Source organism: Fusarium venenatum, assembly GCF_020744135.1.
Source record: "Fusarium venenatum strain MPI-CAGE-CH-0201 chromosome Unknown EDB82scaffold_2, whole genome shotgun sequence".
NCBI classification, from domain to species: domain Eukaryota; kingdom Fungi; phylum Ascomycota; class Sordariomycetes; order Hypocreales; family Nectriaceae; genus Fusarium; species Fusarium venenatum.
Window position 1 is genome coordinate 5992713 of NW_027072130.1, and position 16753 is coordinate 6009465.

The window sequence follows — 16753 nt, forward strand, 5'->3', positions numbered from 1 at the left end:
TTGACACACATGGAACATCAACTTACCAGCCTCGAGCTACGTGGCGTCGGGTTCCTTCTCCCTGACGATCAAAAAGTTGATCCTCAAGACATCACCTGTCAGATGTACAAGGATGAGTTCGGTACTCAGCCCGGAAGTGCTGCTTTCAACACGAAGACACCTGCATATGTCAGCCTTTTGAATCCTGTTGAGTTTGGATGGGTGTTGTGCTACGTTAATGTTAATGGCGCCTGAGATCTCGGTAGAGTCCGGGTACCCTAGTGCTGAACAACGGGATGGGTGATGCGCAAACACATTGCTCAAGGTCTCTTTAGTTTCATTTTTTTGTTGCTTTAATAGGAAGATGCATATGATTCGCTCATTACAATTGAAACAAACATGTTGATCTGGATTAATTGGGAGTTAACTTGCTAAATTGTGTTATTCCGTCCTCAAAGTTTAGCTTTCACAACCACTCAAGCGCCTTTGACGCCTCTAGTCTCATTTCAGCTACGAGCCAAATAGGCTAGCAGCAGCTATGCCGCCCTTGCTTCACGCATGAAAAGCATGTCGGCAGTGTCAGTAATGGTTTACTTCTCCCTGACGAACATAGAGTGAATATCTTGGTACCCCCGTACAATGCGTCGATGGACAAAACCCCCCAGTCTTGTGCGAAGGGCTGGCTGGTTTTGTGTATGTTTTGTGTATTTTCTGCACTAATCACAACGAATAAGGACGAGTAATAAAAAAGATCGCTAGTGCTTTGAGCTGAAATTCTTTGTTACAATTGCAGAATGGCTGTCTTTAAGCTTGTATTAAAGTTATGCAAGCCACATCATGGCACAACTAACAGTCTCATACCCCTGCATTACCCCTGTCACAATTTGATGGTAGCGTCTTCCTGGTTTTCTCTGTCGCATAATCTCCGTTAGTAGACGGAAGATGGATTTACTAGATCAAGGCGCCTGGCTAACCAGCCCTAGCCGCTCGAAAATGGATCCCAACTTACAACTACCCAAGGCGCATGTTGGCTTCAATTTGAGATGGTTGAAAGGCCAGCATGGTTACTGGAGATAGGCATGAATCGAAGTCGCTTTGATTCACCGTAGCAATGAAACTCATCGGCAACCTGCTTTAGAGGACCGTTTCATTGTCCAACATACAGAAGCCAGCCACAATCGTTTTACTTTTCTCAACTCACCGCATTGCAAGTGAAAAGATCCAGATCCGGTTGACAAGGCAGACTGCATCATCACAAGAAGCGTTAGTATCTTTCCTGGATTAGTTAGTCCAAGGAGAACGATGCTGCAAGGGTTAAAAATTAGCAGTCTGGAGTGGTCTCGTGGCGTCCAGAATTAAGGTTAAAAAGTAGCTTCGCTTAAAGAAGCAACTGTCAACAAATCAACAACCCTGTTTGGGACATCACAAGGCTCTGAATCCGGAATATGGAATGAATTAGTAGATGTGGCTTGGTTGGGCTGAAAGGTGACCATACCACCCTCATTATTGATATTTTCAGCTGAAAGACTTTATTCGAGCTATTTGATCAGGGGGCTTATCTTGCTCAGTGGTATATCAGCAATGACAGCCCTGCTACGAGAGTTTCGCCTCTGTCTTCGAAAGCTGTCGACTTTCTGATGCCAGTCATGCGCTGTTACCATTCTCTCCCCTTTCTAGCTTCTGCGCTTGTAGTCCCAGCTTTTGCTGGACCTGGCCAAAATCTTGAAGCCATCTGCAAGTCCACCGAAGGCGTATATGGATGCGATGAGTACATCAAAGTCCCATTTGGCTCGGAGCCTATCACGACATGTTTCGACACAAGCCCTTGTGGTGTCCAGATTCTGACCAACAACCGGAACATCTGCGACCTTGTTGAGGAGGCCTTACCAAGCGATGCAAACTACATCGGCGGATACACTGCCTGGTGTCATCGAGCCCCAGATGCTTTGACTGCCATCAAGACCGATAGGTCCGTCTGGGTGGATGGAAAGCTCAAAGGCGCCAAATATATCCCTTTAGCCCGCGCGTTAAACATTGAGGAGGCAAGTGATGGTTTCTTTCTCATGAATCTGTTGCCTTTGACATGACTAACACTTGAACAGGAGTTCGCAAATCAAGGCCTCAAGTTCCAGAATAACAAAGCCTCTGTCCTGGCTAACCAACTCGCGAACAAAGATGGATGGTCTATTCTCAAAGGTGGAGAGGTACGTTGACCAGAACTTCCTCTCTAGACCTGAAATCACAGACTGACTAAAGCATAGATTACTACACCAAACTACTTTGACTTGGTCGAGCGCCTCACCAACCTTCAGACCTGCGAAGCGAGTGATTGTGGGGAAACATCATTCCAAAAAGTGATGGACTGGTTCGAGGAATGGATTTCTAGTGGTACCGAGATCAGAAGCGGCAAGCTTCCCACCATGCTCAAGGATTGGCAAAAGACCTTTGCGACACCGTACAAGAACAGGATCTCTGCCATCAAGAATGGAGCCACCACTGTACAGACACGTGTCAAGACCGTTTCTACCAAGGTTGATTCAATCAAAAAAAGCATTTGTGCAAAGAACGCATGCACTGGGAAGACTGCTTCGACGTATCTCAAGAATGGTCAGTTATCCACCCTGCCTCATTGTACATCGTCTTACTAACCTATTGCAGTTGCAACTACTCTCCAAGCTATAAAGGCCCTTTCCAACATCGCTGCTGTCGCAACTGATGCAGATGAGCAGCGAAAGTACATTTACTACAACTTTGTCGGCAACATTCAGGACTTTTTCAAGCTCCCTCCCGATTTACTCGTTCCAAACCATCTCTTCGAGCTTCTTGAGGATGGGAGGTTTGACACTCTTCGCGGCATCATGTATGGCTTTGGCACAATTACCTCCGAGCTGTATATGTATGCCAATGACATCAGGAGAAGCTTAGGACCTCTGATCCACCTCACCAAGCACGAGACCAGATCTCGCGAGGCGTTGAAGAAGGTCAACAACCAGCTCACTCCAAACTGGAAAACCAATAAGGAACTCTCAAAGACTGCTTCGTCTCGCAAGGTCCGTGATGGCTTTATTCAGATCCAGTCACTCCTCAAGAAGGAGCTCCAGGGCTCACTAACAACGCTTATCAACGCCATCGACGTCTTCGACAATGACTTGACCAAGTTTCCTCTGAGACGCAACAGGATGGAGGTTTCTTGGGGTGCTGCTCCTTATGATCGTTGGACCAACCTTCAATTTAAGTACCCTTGCAGAAAGGAAGTCACACAGACTTTCACCGAAGAAGGCTTTTCTGAGGACTTTACGTGGTCGACCTTTAGCCCCTGCACTTTCACTGCCCAGAAGGTCGATTTACCCAAAGGCTGGATTCCTTATGTGAAGTATCGGTTTGTTAAAGCATGATCGGGCTACCTGGAAGACCCGCTACGCTTTTTTAATATCTTCTTCAAGTTCTCTACTTAAGTGAATGGCATATCAGGGCGAGATTAACGTGTCATATAAACCATGGTTCTCTATGTCGAGGATTCAAGTCATTGTATCAATGGATTGAGACAAAATAAAGATTAGCTGAGCCAAATCATGGCGTCAGACCTTGAATAGAACATGTTATATGACTATGCATGCATCTCCATCGTCTCTTAAGAAACCCCTTTCCACCCATGTATTGCTGCCCAAGCAGATACAGCTGGTTGTTAGGGATCAGTATTTGGTTTGACTCCAAGTGTAGCCTCCTTGGTTCTTGTCGTACTGTTCCTGTACATAGTCTGAACAAGTGACTTTATCATACTCGGTATTGCTTGTCGGTGGGCACTTTGTCTTGTCATCGGCATTACATTCTTGTATCTCTTTCACAGCCTTCGGTCCTGCCTTCTCGGAGCAGACAGGACACTGGCATTGAGTATGGATAGTGTGAAACATGGCTAAGTTTGGAAGTTGATGGTGTGTGCGGTGGGTGAGCAGTTATTTCGATTCGTAATGCTGCTGAACGTTGTGTTGATGTAATTGTAATTGCCCCAGTTGGATGAGGGCGAAGCGGAATCTCTGGACTTTCGTCGCAGACTTATACTACGCTGTATTATTCGAGTTTCGTGATTCAATCAAGTAGTGAACGGACTGTGATACTAAACCCGACTGTGTCTATGCCTGAAGAGCTTAATCATGAACAGAACCTGTAGTTAAAGGTGCAGTGCAACAGTCACTAAGTCAGAAAGGAAAGCAACATCTGATTCAGTTTTACCAGCGCGGTCTTCCATTGTCTGGTACCAGACTAGTGGTTTGTTCAGAGCACTAGCCTAGCAAAGTCTTTCGCTGCATAATGGGCAATAAACAAGAGTGGTTTCGCAGAGCAGGATGACACATAAGTCGATGTGTTGTTCATATTTTTCTTATTGATTAACAGATCTATGCATCTAAACAAGAGAATCCTTAGGCAAAAGAGGAGCATCGCTTTCCTCCCAAGGGTGTGCCCTCTCAGCAGCTCGCACCAACTCGACATGCTTGGCGCTTCGAGGTGTAATGCTGTAAGCGTAATCGACAGGGTGGCTAATGAGTCCAGGTGTACCGTCCATGACAACGTCAATCTCCTTTCCATCCTTATCAACAGCCTTGCCCATGTTAAAGACGGCCAATAGTCGTGAACAAGTCATGAAGACACTATCTTCAGCCAAATAACGACCGGGGCAGATTCTTCGTCCGTATCCAAAGGCATACTCAGCGGGATCAGGTTCGTTTCGAGGCTCGATATATCGCTCGGGCTCAAAGGCAGATGGGTCAGTGTAAACTTCGGGATCGTGAAGGAGAGCCCAGGTGGATGGGATGAGGTATGTTCCCTTGGGAATACGGTATCCTCCGTACTCAAGCTCTTCCTCAGTCATGTGGGTTGTGGTAGTAGGAACAACAGGCATCCATCGAAGAGCTTCTTTGCACAGAGCTCGCAGGTAAGGCATATCCTTCTCATCGTCAAAGGTGGGCAGTCGTTCACCTCCAGTCACACGGTCAATCTCTGCCTGCGCCTTCTTTTGAACTTCAGGGAATTTAATCATGGCAAGAACAAAACTGCTGATAGTGGACACGGTAGTATCAGCACCTCCACCGTACATGATAGTAGCAGTGGCTTTGACAGCGTCGATATCTTCCTTTGTAGGCTTTCCACTTCCGTCCTCGTTCTTGAAAGAGCCGCTCATGAGTTTCGAGACATATGAAGGTCGGTTCGTTCCGCTTGACATTTGCTTCATGACGAAGTCGTAAGGGACGTCTAGAGATTGGTCGGTGATGCGTCGCCATTCCCTGGCGGTCTTCTTGAATCCGGTACCGGGAAACCAGTCAGGGAGGTTGTTGAGGCCAGGGAAGATGTCGACAGCCCAGGAGAGGGGCACAAAGGCCTCGGAGAAATGGATCATCATGGTCTCGATGAGGCTGACAAGAGGATCGACTTTACGGGGCTCGATACTGTATCCGTAGATGATTCGCAAGATAATGGCAGTGGCTTCACTGTTACACACATAGATTAGCGTTTGCTGGATGGATTTGTTTCATTAGGATAAAACTTACGTCTTGATATGCTTTTGGAATTCCTCGGGTCTTTCAATCGTTCTGATAAGGAAACGGAGGGACTCGAGATCCTGAGTGTCTCTGAATTCAGAGCAGATCAACTTGGTACCCATCTGCTGGTGCACCAGCTTGCGATAGTATCGGAATTGGTCACCGTAAGGGATAAGAGGAAGCATAACTTTGAAACCACAAAGCTCGCCTCCAAACGTTGCACTAGGTCGGGAAGAGGTCTTGGTCGACCTCTTCTCAAGAAGTTCGTGCATAGCATCGGGGCTGTTGAGGATGATCATGGGCTGGCCGAGGATGTTGAGAGAGCTGATGGGTCCATAGAGTTCCTTGTGCTTGGCCCAGTGCTTGTATTCTGCTGTGCCGGCGGGTGGGAGGTCGAAGAGGTTACCGACAACAGGGAGGGGCTTGGGCCCAGGTGGAAGAGGCAGACCTGTCTGCTTCTTTGGGAACAGTACATAGTAGACGAAAAGTGCGGCGAGAGCCACAGCCGGTAGAAGGAGTAACCCCATGATGGCAGAACAGCAACACAGAGATTAATACTATCACAACTCACAGAGCAAGAAGAGGTGTGCAGGCAAGAGCTATATATATGGGCTTCCAGACAATCTACTTCAAACTCCTAAGATCATCACAAGCAATTTTCTTATGCTGCGTAAGCTTCTACAGTGAAACAGCTGTTGGTTGTTCTCTAGAGCTGCATATACGTGGGTCACTTGCAAGGGGCCCTTTGCACCTCACCAACAAGATGCGAGTCAGTCAAGGGTCGCAAGTCTGACGATGCACATACAGACGGAAGAGAATTCTCAATTTGGCACCTGAAGGATGCCACCGATGCTTGCACCCTGTCTGCAGTATGCATGCACTGTCTAGTTAGTTCGCAACACGAGCCAAAGCTTTGCCGAGAAAGGGCAACGATATTCATAATCTGTCTTACTTCCAGAGCAGCATTGCATGCTAGGCGAGGAGCACAAAGCCCCGTGGTAGCGAGGATCAGGGTTAAAATCTGCGGCGAATGGGAAACTGTACGACGATACTCATATGAAGAAGATCTCCATAGATCCCCGCAAGGTGAGGCGCAACAGTGTCCAAAAGCATGTGCCGAACTAACGTCTTGTTATGAGAGGGGGCTTCAGCGAATAAGGGAATTCGATTTTCTAAGGAGGACCAATCGTGACGAAACGGCTTCAAGCCTTTTTGAGTTTATTCTAGGGTTTCACGCAAGGATTATTGACAAGGAACGGCCCGGGTTTATCTGCATTTGTACCAACCAGATCGTCAAAATCTCTTACCGAAATAGTACGCAACATGGGCACAGTCGGTGAGGCGAGCAAAGTCCGTCCAACAGGTAGGACAAGAGATGTGAGGAGGGGGGAGGATGCAACTTTGTCATGCTTCCCCCGCGCAGCCACGCGACCATTAGATGAAGAAGAGTATGCCAGATGAACTATGGAATAACGATTCCAATTAAAAATTGAGACAGTTGCAACAGCTGACTCGATGCAACACCTTGGCAACCTTTACTTGAACTGAACTGTCGACCGTTGAAACCGCGGAGGTTGGATGGACCAAATAATAAGCGGGCGAGTCATTTATTCTTACCCGCGTTTATCCATTATTTTCTTTAGCAGATACAGGGGGCCTGGTAAGGATCTGTCTTCCATGTCGGTAGTTGTCGATCTTTTCGGAGCTTGATTCACCCGAACAGAAGATCCTTCACTGGCCGAACCAGGGACTGCTTTAATTTAGAGCCAACAAGTTGTGAATTGCCGCGAATGTTGTATTCTTAACTAGTTAGTATCTACTATGTACACAGGGGGATATTCAAGGCATGAAGGATGCAGGACTACTCCACCATTTCCCGTATAAAGCCGACCGTGGAGCGACATACGAAAATGAGAAAGCATGATTGAAACGATGCCTGAAAGAGTTGCAGTTTCTTGTAAACTCTATTTAGGCGAAGATGGCGTCGGACCGGTATGCGAATGTGACAAAATGCGCAAGAGAAAAGCTTCTATCCTAGTCCTCCCACGTTATCTGCCTTGTTGGGTACCCAAATCCGTTGACATGCAAACTCAATTGCTGTCTGTCGCATGGAAACCAAGGATCGATGCATTACATGGCATGATCTCGCCTGGCTCCTCATGTTTGACGAATAGCTCGACACATCCCCTGTCGGGGATCCTCCATTGCAGGACTCCATGAATAGGGTGTCGGTTCGTATGAGTTGCTTTTCTTTGTTGGTTGAACTCAATCGGGGGAACGGAAGTGTCTTTTGCTGTCATCCAGGATAGCTCCTCATGTCTGTGAGGCAACACTATGTACCAGTATTACAGAGTACACGTGGATGTGTCACATCAGACTCTTACGTCTCGTCAAGATACTCTTGCAACGTTGCTCAAGCTGCACTTTGATAGTGCATCATCTTCCAACAATGACATCCTCCAATAAAGATCGTCACATAAGAGAAATGAGTTGGAAGTTTGACACTGTGTTTCCAAGAGTATCCATACTTTGTAGCCTCAATTGACTATCACAAAATACATACAGGGTAGGATTCGGGTACAACAGTCGACGATCAGCCAAGGTGAATAAATCTTGATGTCCAAAATCATTCGAGCAGACACATTCAACAGTTGAGCATCGTTCTACGACTCATGTGCCCGTCATAAACTGTGCGTAGTATTTGAGAGTACGAAAGAAAGGACACGACGCCAGTCTATCATGTCCAAAGACAGCCATGGATACTCACAGTGGGTATCGGTAATTAGACTTAGCGGCCGTAGCGGGGTTGGGGCTCTGTGGGACAGTTAACCCAAAGCTTAGTTACAGGGCCTCCCTCTCCCAATTTTATCCCGCAATTGGAGCATCCATCAATCAGGTTGAACATATTTTTGAACTTGGGACAGGGGATATTTGACCAGTGTTAAGTAACAGATAGATAGTGGCGTTGGGCCAGATGTACCAGTCTGCACATGATGTGATTTCTGACACCTCAAATGCGACTGCCAGATGCAAGTTGGATCTCGCATATATTCCTCAAGCCAAGAACGTTGTGTTGGTCGCAACGGGCATGATCGCCAAGAATGCCCAGCATTGAGCATCACTCAATACATTCTGGGATGGTCAAACATGATACCGCATGTACAGCAGGCTGTTGGTCATCTCGACTTGATGCAGATGGTTGTATCATGCAAAGAATACACGAGACGCTTTCACACCTCCATCGCTAAACACCTTGAGCTGCCTCTGCACAATGAATGTTGATCGTGTTACGGTGCTGCGGAACTGATCTATCTGGGTATCATAATTGCGCCTACAGAGCTTGAGCCCTGTCCCATCCCTCCCTTCTAACCTTGTCCTTCTCCATAGAATCCGACAACATGGTCGAGAAGATACTCGCTGGTACGCCTACCACTCCTCCTTATCCTTGGCAGACCTGATGTCGCGCTCAAACTCCACATACGACTTCTTGAGCTTATCGTGGGCTTGATCCACGCTGTCAAGCTGATCTCCAGTCTGTCGCAACAGGGCGTCCGATTCATAGCGAGGGTAAAGCACCTCGGTTTTGTTGGGTCCCCAAAGCTTTACACGTATGCGGTTCGCAAGTGAGAAGCCTTGAGGGCGGTTTGTAGTCTGCTTCTTGGGGTTCGGCTCGGGGGGCGAAGATTCTGCCGTATTGCAAGTGCAAGAGGCGGCGGTTTGGGAGGCGTTATTTGGACGTCGATGGGGATTTCGATATCGACCCGGAAGGACATCGGGAGCTAGATAGCCAGGTCAGCTGATAATTGAGAATAGTCTTCGATTGTCTTACCGGGGTATTGCACTTGTGCTTCCTCCCCGTTGCTATACCAGAGCTTCCAATACCTTGGATACACCAAAGGCTCCTTGCATTCCGGGTTCACGAACTGTTGGGGAGGTTTCTGATCCTGGTCCGGGGGCGCCTTATCGAGGTCCATCAATTCTTTGATTTGCTCCTTGATTTGATCGAGGGCGTCTGCAGTTAACGATACGGTTTGGCTGCTCGAGCTGGGCTTGTCGGATATTTGTGAAGGAAGAATAATGGTCGGGGGCAGGCAGTTGGCCTCCCAATACATGGTGGAAACCTTGCTCCTGGTGGCCATGGTTGAGTCGCTGGAGTTTTGTCAAGAAGGTGAGAGCATGGGAGGAGTTGTCGGACAATGGGGATGTCTTGGGACGGCGAGTGCTGTGTTGTGTTGTGTTGTGTTGTGCTGCGATGCGACGCACTCGTTGGCCTGGAGCTGTGAGCAAACGAAACGAAAAGCAGAATACCGATGTCTTGCAATCAGGCTGTGAAGCAGCAGCCCTATGATGAAAGGAAGAAGCAACGATTGCAAATGCATGCGATGAGAGGACAAAGAAAGGCAGCCAGCGGGAACCAGCCGCAGCATTGATGTTTGCTCTGTATGCAGTGGCGTAGCAGTGGCAGCCAACAACTTTCTGGTAGAGAAAAAGAAAAAGCAATTGTCTTGGTGCTTGCAGCTGTAGCAGTGTCGGGCGCTGGCAGTGCAAAGGCAAGGCTGCGCTTGTCGCAAATGCGCAGCAGCCACGAGCAATAAACATAGCCAATGTTTACGTGGTATATAGGTATTCAGTTTCGGTGGGTAGTTCGAGAAATGGTTTTCGTATAGCAACGTTCGAGTTAGCGACAACAAAGCAAAGGCGCGTCATGGTCCATGAGTTAATAGCAAGGCTGGTGGTGGGCAGCTTGTTACAGTGGCTGAAGAATGCCTGGCTCCGGGCCAAGACTGGAGGTATAAGACGATTCATATCTCAATTAGACGCTGATGTGTGTATCTCTGAGCATTGTGGACGTGTTGAAGGAGAGAGACAGGGAGAGGGAGAGGGTATTCGCTAATTCCTACCAAATGCAAACATCGGCTATTTAGCGGCAGTATATCAGAGACGACGCACTAACAATTTCTCTCCAATGATGCCTCAACGGAATGGCGTCACACTCCGCCTTCAATTCAATGTCCATCTTCAGAGTATAGCAGACAAAACATTAATTCACAAGAGTCACAATTAAGCAGCACATTCTCTGGCATTTAATTCTTGACGTCATTGTCTTTTCAATCGATGCAAAAAGCCCACGTCTGGCCCTGCAACTAAGACGATGAACTTCCACTGAAGAGAACAGTCGTTTTGGCCCTGTTCACATTCAACACGATGGGTTTCGCATGCGATCCTTGTTCAATCAGAAAAATAAAATGCCACGAAGGTTCCCCTTGTCAACAATGCATAGCCGCATCTCTATCATGTTCTTATGATAGAAAGCGTAAGAAATCGGGTCCCAAAGGTCCACGGAAGCGCACAAAGGAGGCCATTGAACAAGCTCAACAGTCTACCAAGCGTACGCGACAGCGAATAACTGACAGTGACCATCAAGTCGCAAATGCAACTGTATCGCCATCGCTGACTCAGGCGAGCGCGCATCCAGAGACGTGTGATGCCCCAAATAGTCTGTGTGCCGACGGATCAAATGGCTCTTCCAGCCTTGCAACAATTCAGCTTGATGATCGGGCCCCGCTCTCATCGTTGACCTATTACTTAAACATATATAATAGCTGCTTATACGTCGTGTGGCCTATTGTCGACCATGAGAAACTCATCGAGCGTCTACACCATGTTGACAGCAAGATCGCATATGCGCTTGCCATGTCAATATGCTCAGCGACAATAGCTCAACTTCAGCTACCCCCGGATGAACATGGCACTTCCTCCCACTCATCAGCATATGAGGCGGAAAAGACAAGACTCATGCTAGACTATCCCAAGCACCAAACAGTCGACGCATTGCTCACCTGCTTCTTTCTTCACGTATACTACTCCAACGCTGGCAAGATCACAAAGTCCACATTGCTTCTACGAGAAGCCATCGCCTACGCACACATTCTTGGGCTACATCAAGATTTGTTCTACACGGATCTAGACACAGAGGCCAGCCAATACCATCTTCGGATTGCATGGATTCTGTTTATAACGGACAGGTCAGTCCCCCCCGATGACGCGTTCCTATCAAGACCAGATGGCTGATGCGGATCTAGAGCGCACTCTTTGCAGCAAGATATACCCCCAACATTCAAGCTCAGCCCAACACTCCCACAGCTTCAACCGCAGCATGAGCCTGACCCTGATTCGGCTTTTTGTAGTTTATGCAAGCTTTTTCAAGCCTTTGATGATGCCTGTCCATCAGGTATTAGCTCGAAACAAGCTGGCTTTCTCGGTGCCATAAGTTCTCAATTGCAGGCGAGGCATCCTTTACCATTGTGCGAAAATGAGGTCCAGAGGGCCGATATTGTGGTCACCGACTCGTGGCTGAGGGTTGTGCTATGGAAGGCCGCGATTCCATATGTCGATGCCAACACAGACCCGTATGATCAAAGCCTCAGCGTGTCATTTCCCACATCAGTAGCGCATGACTTACTGTCGAAATTGACCACTCTGTCATCGTTTGCTCTGGAAACCCATGGGCCTGGAATGGTAAGCATCCACTTAGTCCATATTGAAGTTCTCGTGATACTGACTTCCACCAGATGTCAAAACTATTCGAGGTTGCAAACTCGGTTGCGGATGTACTCATCTGCGCCCCAACCCTCGCGAATGTTGGCTCAGTGCATGTTGGGCCACGAGATATCTTGGCTGCTTTGAGCAGCTTGATTGCTTCGCTGCGTACAACCGGGAACCCTGCACTTCTTACCTTGTTACGAGAGAAGATGGTGGCATGCGCTCTGGACCAAGCCAAGCCAGGGAGGTTATTGCAGATCACCGATGTGTCGGATGAGGATCTATACGATGAACTTACTCACACAGTTGAATAAGAAATCATTGTGTTATTTAATTCATTGCTATTAAAGAACGTCCATGTTATACTTTGCTGTTATCGACCATCAACTTGAAGACATAGCCTCGTGATTATGACATTATTCCAGACAGGTTACCCAACAAGGCAAACAAAAGCCTCGAAAGGGCGGATTGAGATCACGTCCTGGGACAAATCAACTTCCGGATAGTTGGACAGCAAAACCTGACCCGACTGTAAGCCGCTGGAAGCAGGTATGGGCCAGGCGATGCCTCGATCTCGGAAACTGCAAACGACGACAATCTTTTGTTTTCCGTTAGATCGAGTGTACGCAAAGATATCACTGTTCTCTGCGTCAAGCAACTCAAAGTCACCGTAGACGACAGCATTCTTGAGCTCTTGGCGTAGCGAAAGCGCAGATCGCCAGTACTCAAATACACTACCTGGTGTGCCGACTTGGGCTGCCGCATTCCACTGTTGATAGTCGTCATTGACTCTAATCCAAGGCGTGCCAGTTGTAAACCCAGCGTTGGGCGAGGAGTCCCACTGTGTCACCATTAGTACATCTCCATCTGTCGCGAGACTTCCTACTAACTTGTACAGGTGTTCTCGCGTGTTCTCGCGCCTTGAGCTGGTACTCCTTTCGAGCAAGCTCTAGAACCTTGGCATCAGAACCAGTTGTCTGCTTCAACCTGGGGGGAAGGGTCAGCCACAACTCCAAGATAGCAACAGCTCGTGATCTTACTCTTCCCAATGGTTCAAGGTTTCGACATCTCGATGCTCGGTCATTTCCCACTCTAGCGGCATATTGGCCATGCCCAATTCTTCGCCTTGGTACACAAACACAGTTCCGCTTTGAAAGCAGAGGAATGTCGACAGCATTTTGGCCGACAGCTCACGATACACGGGCTTGTCAGATACCCACCGACTGATAGAGCGCGATTGGTCGTGGTTCTCAAGATACAGGGCGTTCCAGCCCTTGTTCTTGTACATAAAATTCTGCCACTTATTGACGATCGTCTTGAGTTCTTTCATTTCCCATTTCTTTGCGGAGAATTTCCCTTGGTCGCCATGATCCATATCAACGCTATAAGAGTAGTTAGTCGATGAGCCCTGCATTGAATCGTTGTGCGATATCCTCTTACATCTCAAAATTGAAGATCATGTTCAACTCGCCGCGGCTCTCACCGACGCTCTTGATGACTTCTTTGGGGTCTTGAACAGCAGGCATCTCGCCGACCGAGAAGGCATCATACTCTTTGAGGATCGAGCCAATGTCGCGAAGATACTCGTGAAGTCGCGGACCGCAAGCGTAATGATCATGGCCAAATTGATACTCAGCTCCTGGAACCGTTATTCGAGCATCAGGCAAGCCTTCCGATTTGCTGATAAAGTTGATGACATCCATTCTGAATCATCAGCATGCTTCGGGGAGCTGATAGAGTGTACATACCGAAAGCCGTCAACGCCCTTGTCTAACCAGAAACGAATGATATCATGTACAGCTTCGCGCACTGGAGCATATTCCCAGTTGAGGTCGGGTTGTTCTTTGGCGAACAGGTGAAGGTAGTACTCATCAGAAGCCGAATCGTATTCCCACGCACTGCCTGTGTCAGATTAGTGAGTGGATGGGATACAGTGATCATCAAGTTATCTACCTCGAAAGTAAGAAAGCCAGTTGTTGGGTGGGTGTCGCTGGCCATCTTTGTCATATCGAGGCTTTTTCCAAATGTACCAGTCCCTGTAAGGATTGTCTCGGGACGACTTGGACTCTTGAAACCACTTGTGCTGTTGTATCCATGAGCAATGCCACAACCGTTATATAAGGGAGCCATACCTGGTCAGAAGTATGGTTGACGACAAGATCCATCAGCAATTTCAGGCCTCTTGAGTGTAGACCCTCGATTAATCGTTCAACGTCAGCCAAAGTTCCGTACTGAGGATCAATGTCGCGGTGATCGGCGACATCATATCCCATATCGATTTGGGGAGATGGATAGACAGGACATAACCAAACAATATCAACACCAAGTTGCTTGAAGTAGTCGAGTTTCTCGATCACGCCAGGGATATCACCGATGCCATCTCCATTCGTGTCTTTGAAGGAAGAAGGGTAGATCTGGTATACCGATGCCTCCTTCCACCAAGCTGGAGTGACTGGACTGCGGGTATTCTGTGTTTTGTGAGACATTTTGAGTTACTACGGTCTCAGCATGCTGAATAGTAAGGACTTAATTTAAGCAACGCTACTTAATACAGCAGGCAGAAGTAGAAAGACGAGCGTCCTGCGTTCATTGGGAATTCGCTCACGCGTCGTATGCATGATGCATTGATGAGTGTGCATCCAATCATCATCACCCAAAACCTTCCGAGAATCTTGCCGATAACCTTGATTGATCTTTGGCTTTGGGAAAAAATGACATTCTGCCGAAACCCACTGATCAGGACAGATAGAGTTCACACAATTACCTTATTCTCATAAACAAAGGCACCGCTTGGCAGCTGATTGGAGCTTCTTCTCCATTCAACAAATAATTAGTGTACGAGATTAATATACTTTGCGAGTTTAGCATCGCGAATCTGAATAGATTGGATTTGTTCATTAATGGATACCGATGGAAGGAATTACCCTAGAGACATGCCAATAGCGGCACGACTGACACCCAGGTCTAGCTATATGTAATTTGCTTGGTGCATTAATTCGCAACAATAGCTATTCCTCCGAGTTTGGAGATCTCCCCGAATAGCTCAGCTGGAAGAGCGTTCGACTGTAATTGTTATATGTCATCGAAAGGTCACTTGTTCGATCCAGGTTTCGGGGAGCTGATTTTTTGCCATTTCTCCATCTTTGCCCCTACTTCCCCACAGCAACTCATCGCGTTGAAGGTCTAACTCCAGTTAGACCTTGAAGCGTGAGAAAGCGAGGAAAGAAACAGGGATATGAACTGTCCAACTTTTTTTTTGTCTATATTATTTGACTCAGTCGTAGAATAGAGCAAATCTCCATTATACTTTAACAACTCATGTCTCGCCCAGTAATTTAAGTTGGCAGCATGCAAATAAGTTTCAGGTATTACAGGAACCTATAGACTGTGTGTGATAGGGTAAACTTAATAAGGAACCTCACGTATGAATACCTTCAGAAAGCTCTAACCTTTTCCCAGTCTCGCCTTTCTTTGACTTCTGCCATCGGAGCCTTTGTATTTCTCTTTTTTACACCAGACCAACTTCGTTTCGGTAATCATGAGTGATGCCTTTCACAGATTTGTCAATTTTCCGACGGAAGTCAGACTGATGATTTAGGAGGCCGCCGTCAGTCGCGATTAACCAGGTGTACAAATTCTCAAGATCTGCAACCGTGGCTCAGATCCGCCCAACGGAGACCTCTTTCGCATTCCTGTCGATAGATCTTACAAATTTCAACTCGCACTATCCAGAGTCGAAGATAAAGAAAACTACATCGGAACCCCTCGGTCGAGATGGTGGCGGAAGGGGAATCCATCAACATGTCTTGCCGACCACGGGTTGTGGATTGCTTGCAAAGAGTCACGACGTGTCATATTCTTGTTTAATCAACATGAATAAACGAGTATCGTTACAGACGGTGTGAACGTACTCGCAATGCGCCCGCAACAAGATCTAATCCTTATACAGAATGACAGATTCACAAATGTCGAGTGGGGGTACATGCGGCGACAACAGTTCAGAGTCCGGTCGCATCCATCTCTGAGACCACGACGAGTCGCCTTCAAATTCGATCCGTCTTGGATTATGGCCTTTGAGCAGAAATATGGAAGTGAAAAATTGGCGACTCTAATCGATAAGACTGTGATTAACCTTACTTTACACGTCGAAACATTTGGGTGTTTGTGGATAGTCGATTACAGCCTGGCCCGTCGATTTGCTGGTGCACATGGACTTGATAGTCCTTTGCAAGGACCTTTGGCATCCTTCTATGCCGGTGGATACAAGCTCGTTCAAGTCGAAATGCGATACAACAACAATAGGGAAATGGAGTTAGTAGGATGTAAGTAAGTACATCGAACGTGAAGATGGAGAACTGCATCTCATTACGTCTATCTATTTGCTCAATGACGTGTTCAGTTCGTTGATTGCGCGTGGATCATATGCAATCAACAGAGATCGTAGAGATTTGTTCAAAAGAATGAAGCTTATGGCGCTGGAAGAGTCATGAAGAAGAATAAAACACGTGTACTAGCGGAAAGCTGTGGAGATCTACCATCTATTTGTTTTGTCTTAGTTTCATACACCCTAATAAGTTCCCAATGCATTCTATGGGGTCGCTCGTGCAATTTTACTCTAATCTAGCTATAGTTATGTGCTTCAAATAATAATGGCACATCCACTTGTTCCGTTACGGGATTCCCCGACACCCATTCTC

At 47.3% G+C, this 16753-nt stretch overlaps 6 protein-coding genes and 1 non-coding gene across 7 annotated transcripts; 4 read left to right on the plus strand and 3 right to left on the minus strand.

Annotated features, from left to right (window-relative positions):
• Positions 1 to 1625: 1625 nt before the first annotated feature.
• On the plus strand, positions 1626 to 3539 carry EDB82DRAFT_555950 (uncharacterized protein; the record flags this gene model as incomplete). Its single annotated transcript, XM_065609662.1, has 4 exons — positions 1626 to 2021; positions 2082 to 2183; positions 2241 to 2586; positions 2638 to 3539. The coding sequence occupies 4 exons, from the start codon at positions 1626 to 1628 to the stop codon at positions 3372 to 3374; spliced, it is 1581 nt and encodes a 526-aa protein (XP_065464882.1). The 3' UTR covers positions 3375 to 3539.
• A 727-nt stretch (positions 3540 to 4266) lies between these two features.
• EDB82DRAFT_445685 (cytochrome P450) lies at positions 4267 to 6082 on the minus strand. The gene is made up of 2 exons (XM_025735261.2): positions 5523 to 6082; positions 4267 to 5462 (listed from the first exon to the last, which is right to left on the minus strand). The coding sequence occupies exons 1-2, from the start codon at positions 6038 to 6040 to the stop codon at positions 4382 to 4384; spliced, it is 1599 nt and encodes a 532-aa protein (XP_025585986.1). The 5' UTR covers positions 6041 to 6082; the 3' UTR covers positions 4267 to 4381.
• A 2785-nt stretch (positions 6083 to 8867) lies between these two features.
• On the minus strand, positions 8868 to 9886 carry EDB82DRAFT_175080 (uncharacterized protein). The gene is made up of 2 exons (XM_025735262.2): positions 9343 to 9886; positions 8868 to 9292 (listed from the first exon to the last, which is right to left on the minus strand). Exons 1-2 carry the CDS (start codon positions 9650 to 9652, stop codon positions 8940 to 8942), a joined length of 663 nt encoding a protein of 220 aa, XP_025585987.2. The 5' UTR covers positions 9653 to 9886; the 3' UTR covers positions 8868 to 8939.
• A 542-nt stretch (positions 9887 to 10428) lies between these two features.
• Positions 10429 to 12370, plus strand: EDB82DRAFT_536630 (uncharacterized protein; the record flags this gene model as incomplete). Its single annotated transcript, XM_025735263.2, has 3 exons — positions 10429 to 11539; positions 11597 to 12032; positions 12086 to 12370. The coding sequence occupies exons 1-3, from the start codon at positions 10719 to 10721 to the stop codon at positions 12368 to 12370; spliced, it is 1542 nt and encodes a 513-aa protein (XP_025585988.2). The 5' UTR covers positions 10429 to 10718.
• Positions 12371 to 12428: 58 nt separating this feature from the next.
• Positions 12429 to 14712, minus strand: EDB82DRAFT_175074 (glycoside hydrolase superfamily). The gene is made up of 7 exons (XM_025735266.2): positions 14189 to 14712; positions 14010 to 14139; positions 13805 to 13958; positions 13497 to 13760; positions 13097 to 13438; positions 12947 to 13043; positions 12429 to 12897 (listed from the first exon to the last, which is right to left on the minus strand). The coding sequence occupies exons 1-7, from the start codon at positions 14540 to 14542 to the stop codon at positions 12487 to 12489; spliced, it is 1752 nt and encodes a 583-aa protein (XP_025585989.2). The 5' UTR covers positions 14543 to 14712; the 3' UTR covers positions 12429 to 12486.
• A 376-nt stretch (positions 14713 to 15088) lies between these two features.
• On the plus strand, positions 15089 to 15173 carry EDB82DRAFT_t107. Its single transcript has one exon. It is a non-coding gene; the product is annotated as a tRNA-Tyr (tRNA).
• A 799-nt stretch (positions 15174 to 15972) lies between these two features.
• EDB82DRAFT_475441 (uncharacterized protein) lies at positions 15973 to 16463 on the plus strand (the record flags this gene model as incomplete). The annotated part of the gene is made up of 2 exons (XM_065608040.1): positions 15973 to 16378; positions 16456 to 16463. 2 exons carry the CDS (start codon positions 15973 to 15975, stop codon positions 16461 to 16463), a joined length of 414 nt encoding a protein of 137 aa, XP_065464883.1.
• Between the last annotated feature and the right edge of the window lie 290 nt (positions 16464 to 16753).

What these genes read in the sequence shown, in the direction of transcription:
- EDB82DRAFT_445685 (XM_025735261.2), bottom strand. Translation starts at nt 6,040, where the DNA reads ATGGGGTTACTCCTTCTACCGGCTGTGGCTCTCGCCGCACTTTTCGTC. An exon ending in TTCCAAAAGCATATCAAGAC is followed by an intron (nt 5,463 to 5,522) that starts GTAAGTTTTATC and finishes TGTGTGTAACAG; the next exon opens with TGAAGCCACTGCCATTATCT.
- EDB82DRAFT_175074 (XM_025735266.2), bottom strand. Translation starts at nt 14,542, where the DNA reads ATGTCTCACAAAACACAGAATACCCGCAGTCCAGTCACTCCAGCTTGG. An exon ending in ATGATCTTCAATTTTGAGAT is followed by an intron (nt 13,439 to 13,496) that starts GTAAGAGGATAT and finishes CTACTCTTATAG; the next exon opens with CGTTGATATGGATCATGGCG. An exon ending in ACGCGAGAACACCTGTACAA is followed by an intron (nt 12,898 to 12,946) that starts GTTAGTAGGAAG and finishes ATGGTGACACAG; the next exon opens with TGGGACTCCTCGCCCAACGC.
- EDB82DRAFT_175080 (XM_025735262.2), bottom strand. Translation starts at nt 9,652, where the DNA reads ATGGCCACCAGGAGCAAGGTTTCCACCATGTATTGGGAGGCCAACTGC. An exon ending in AGCACAAGTGCAATACCCCG is followed by an intron (nt 9,293 to 9,342) that starts GTAAGACAATCG and finishes CTGGCTATCTAG; the next exon opens with CTCCCGATGTCCTTCCGGGT.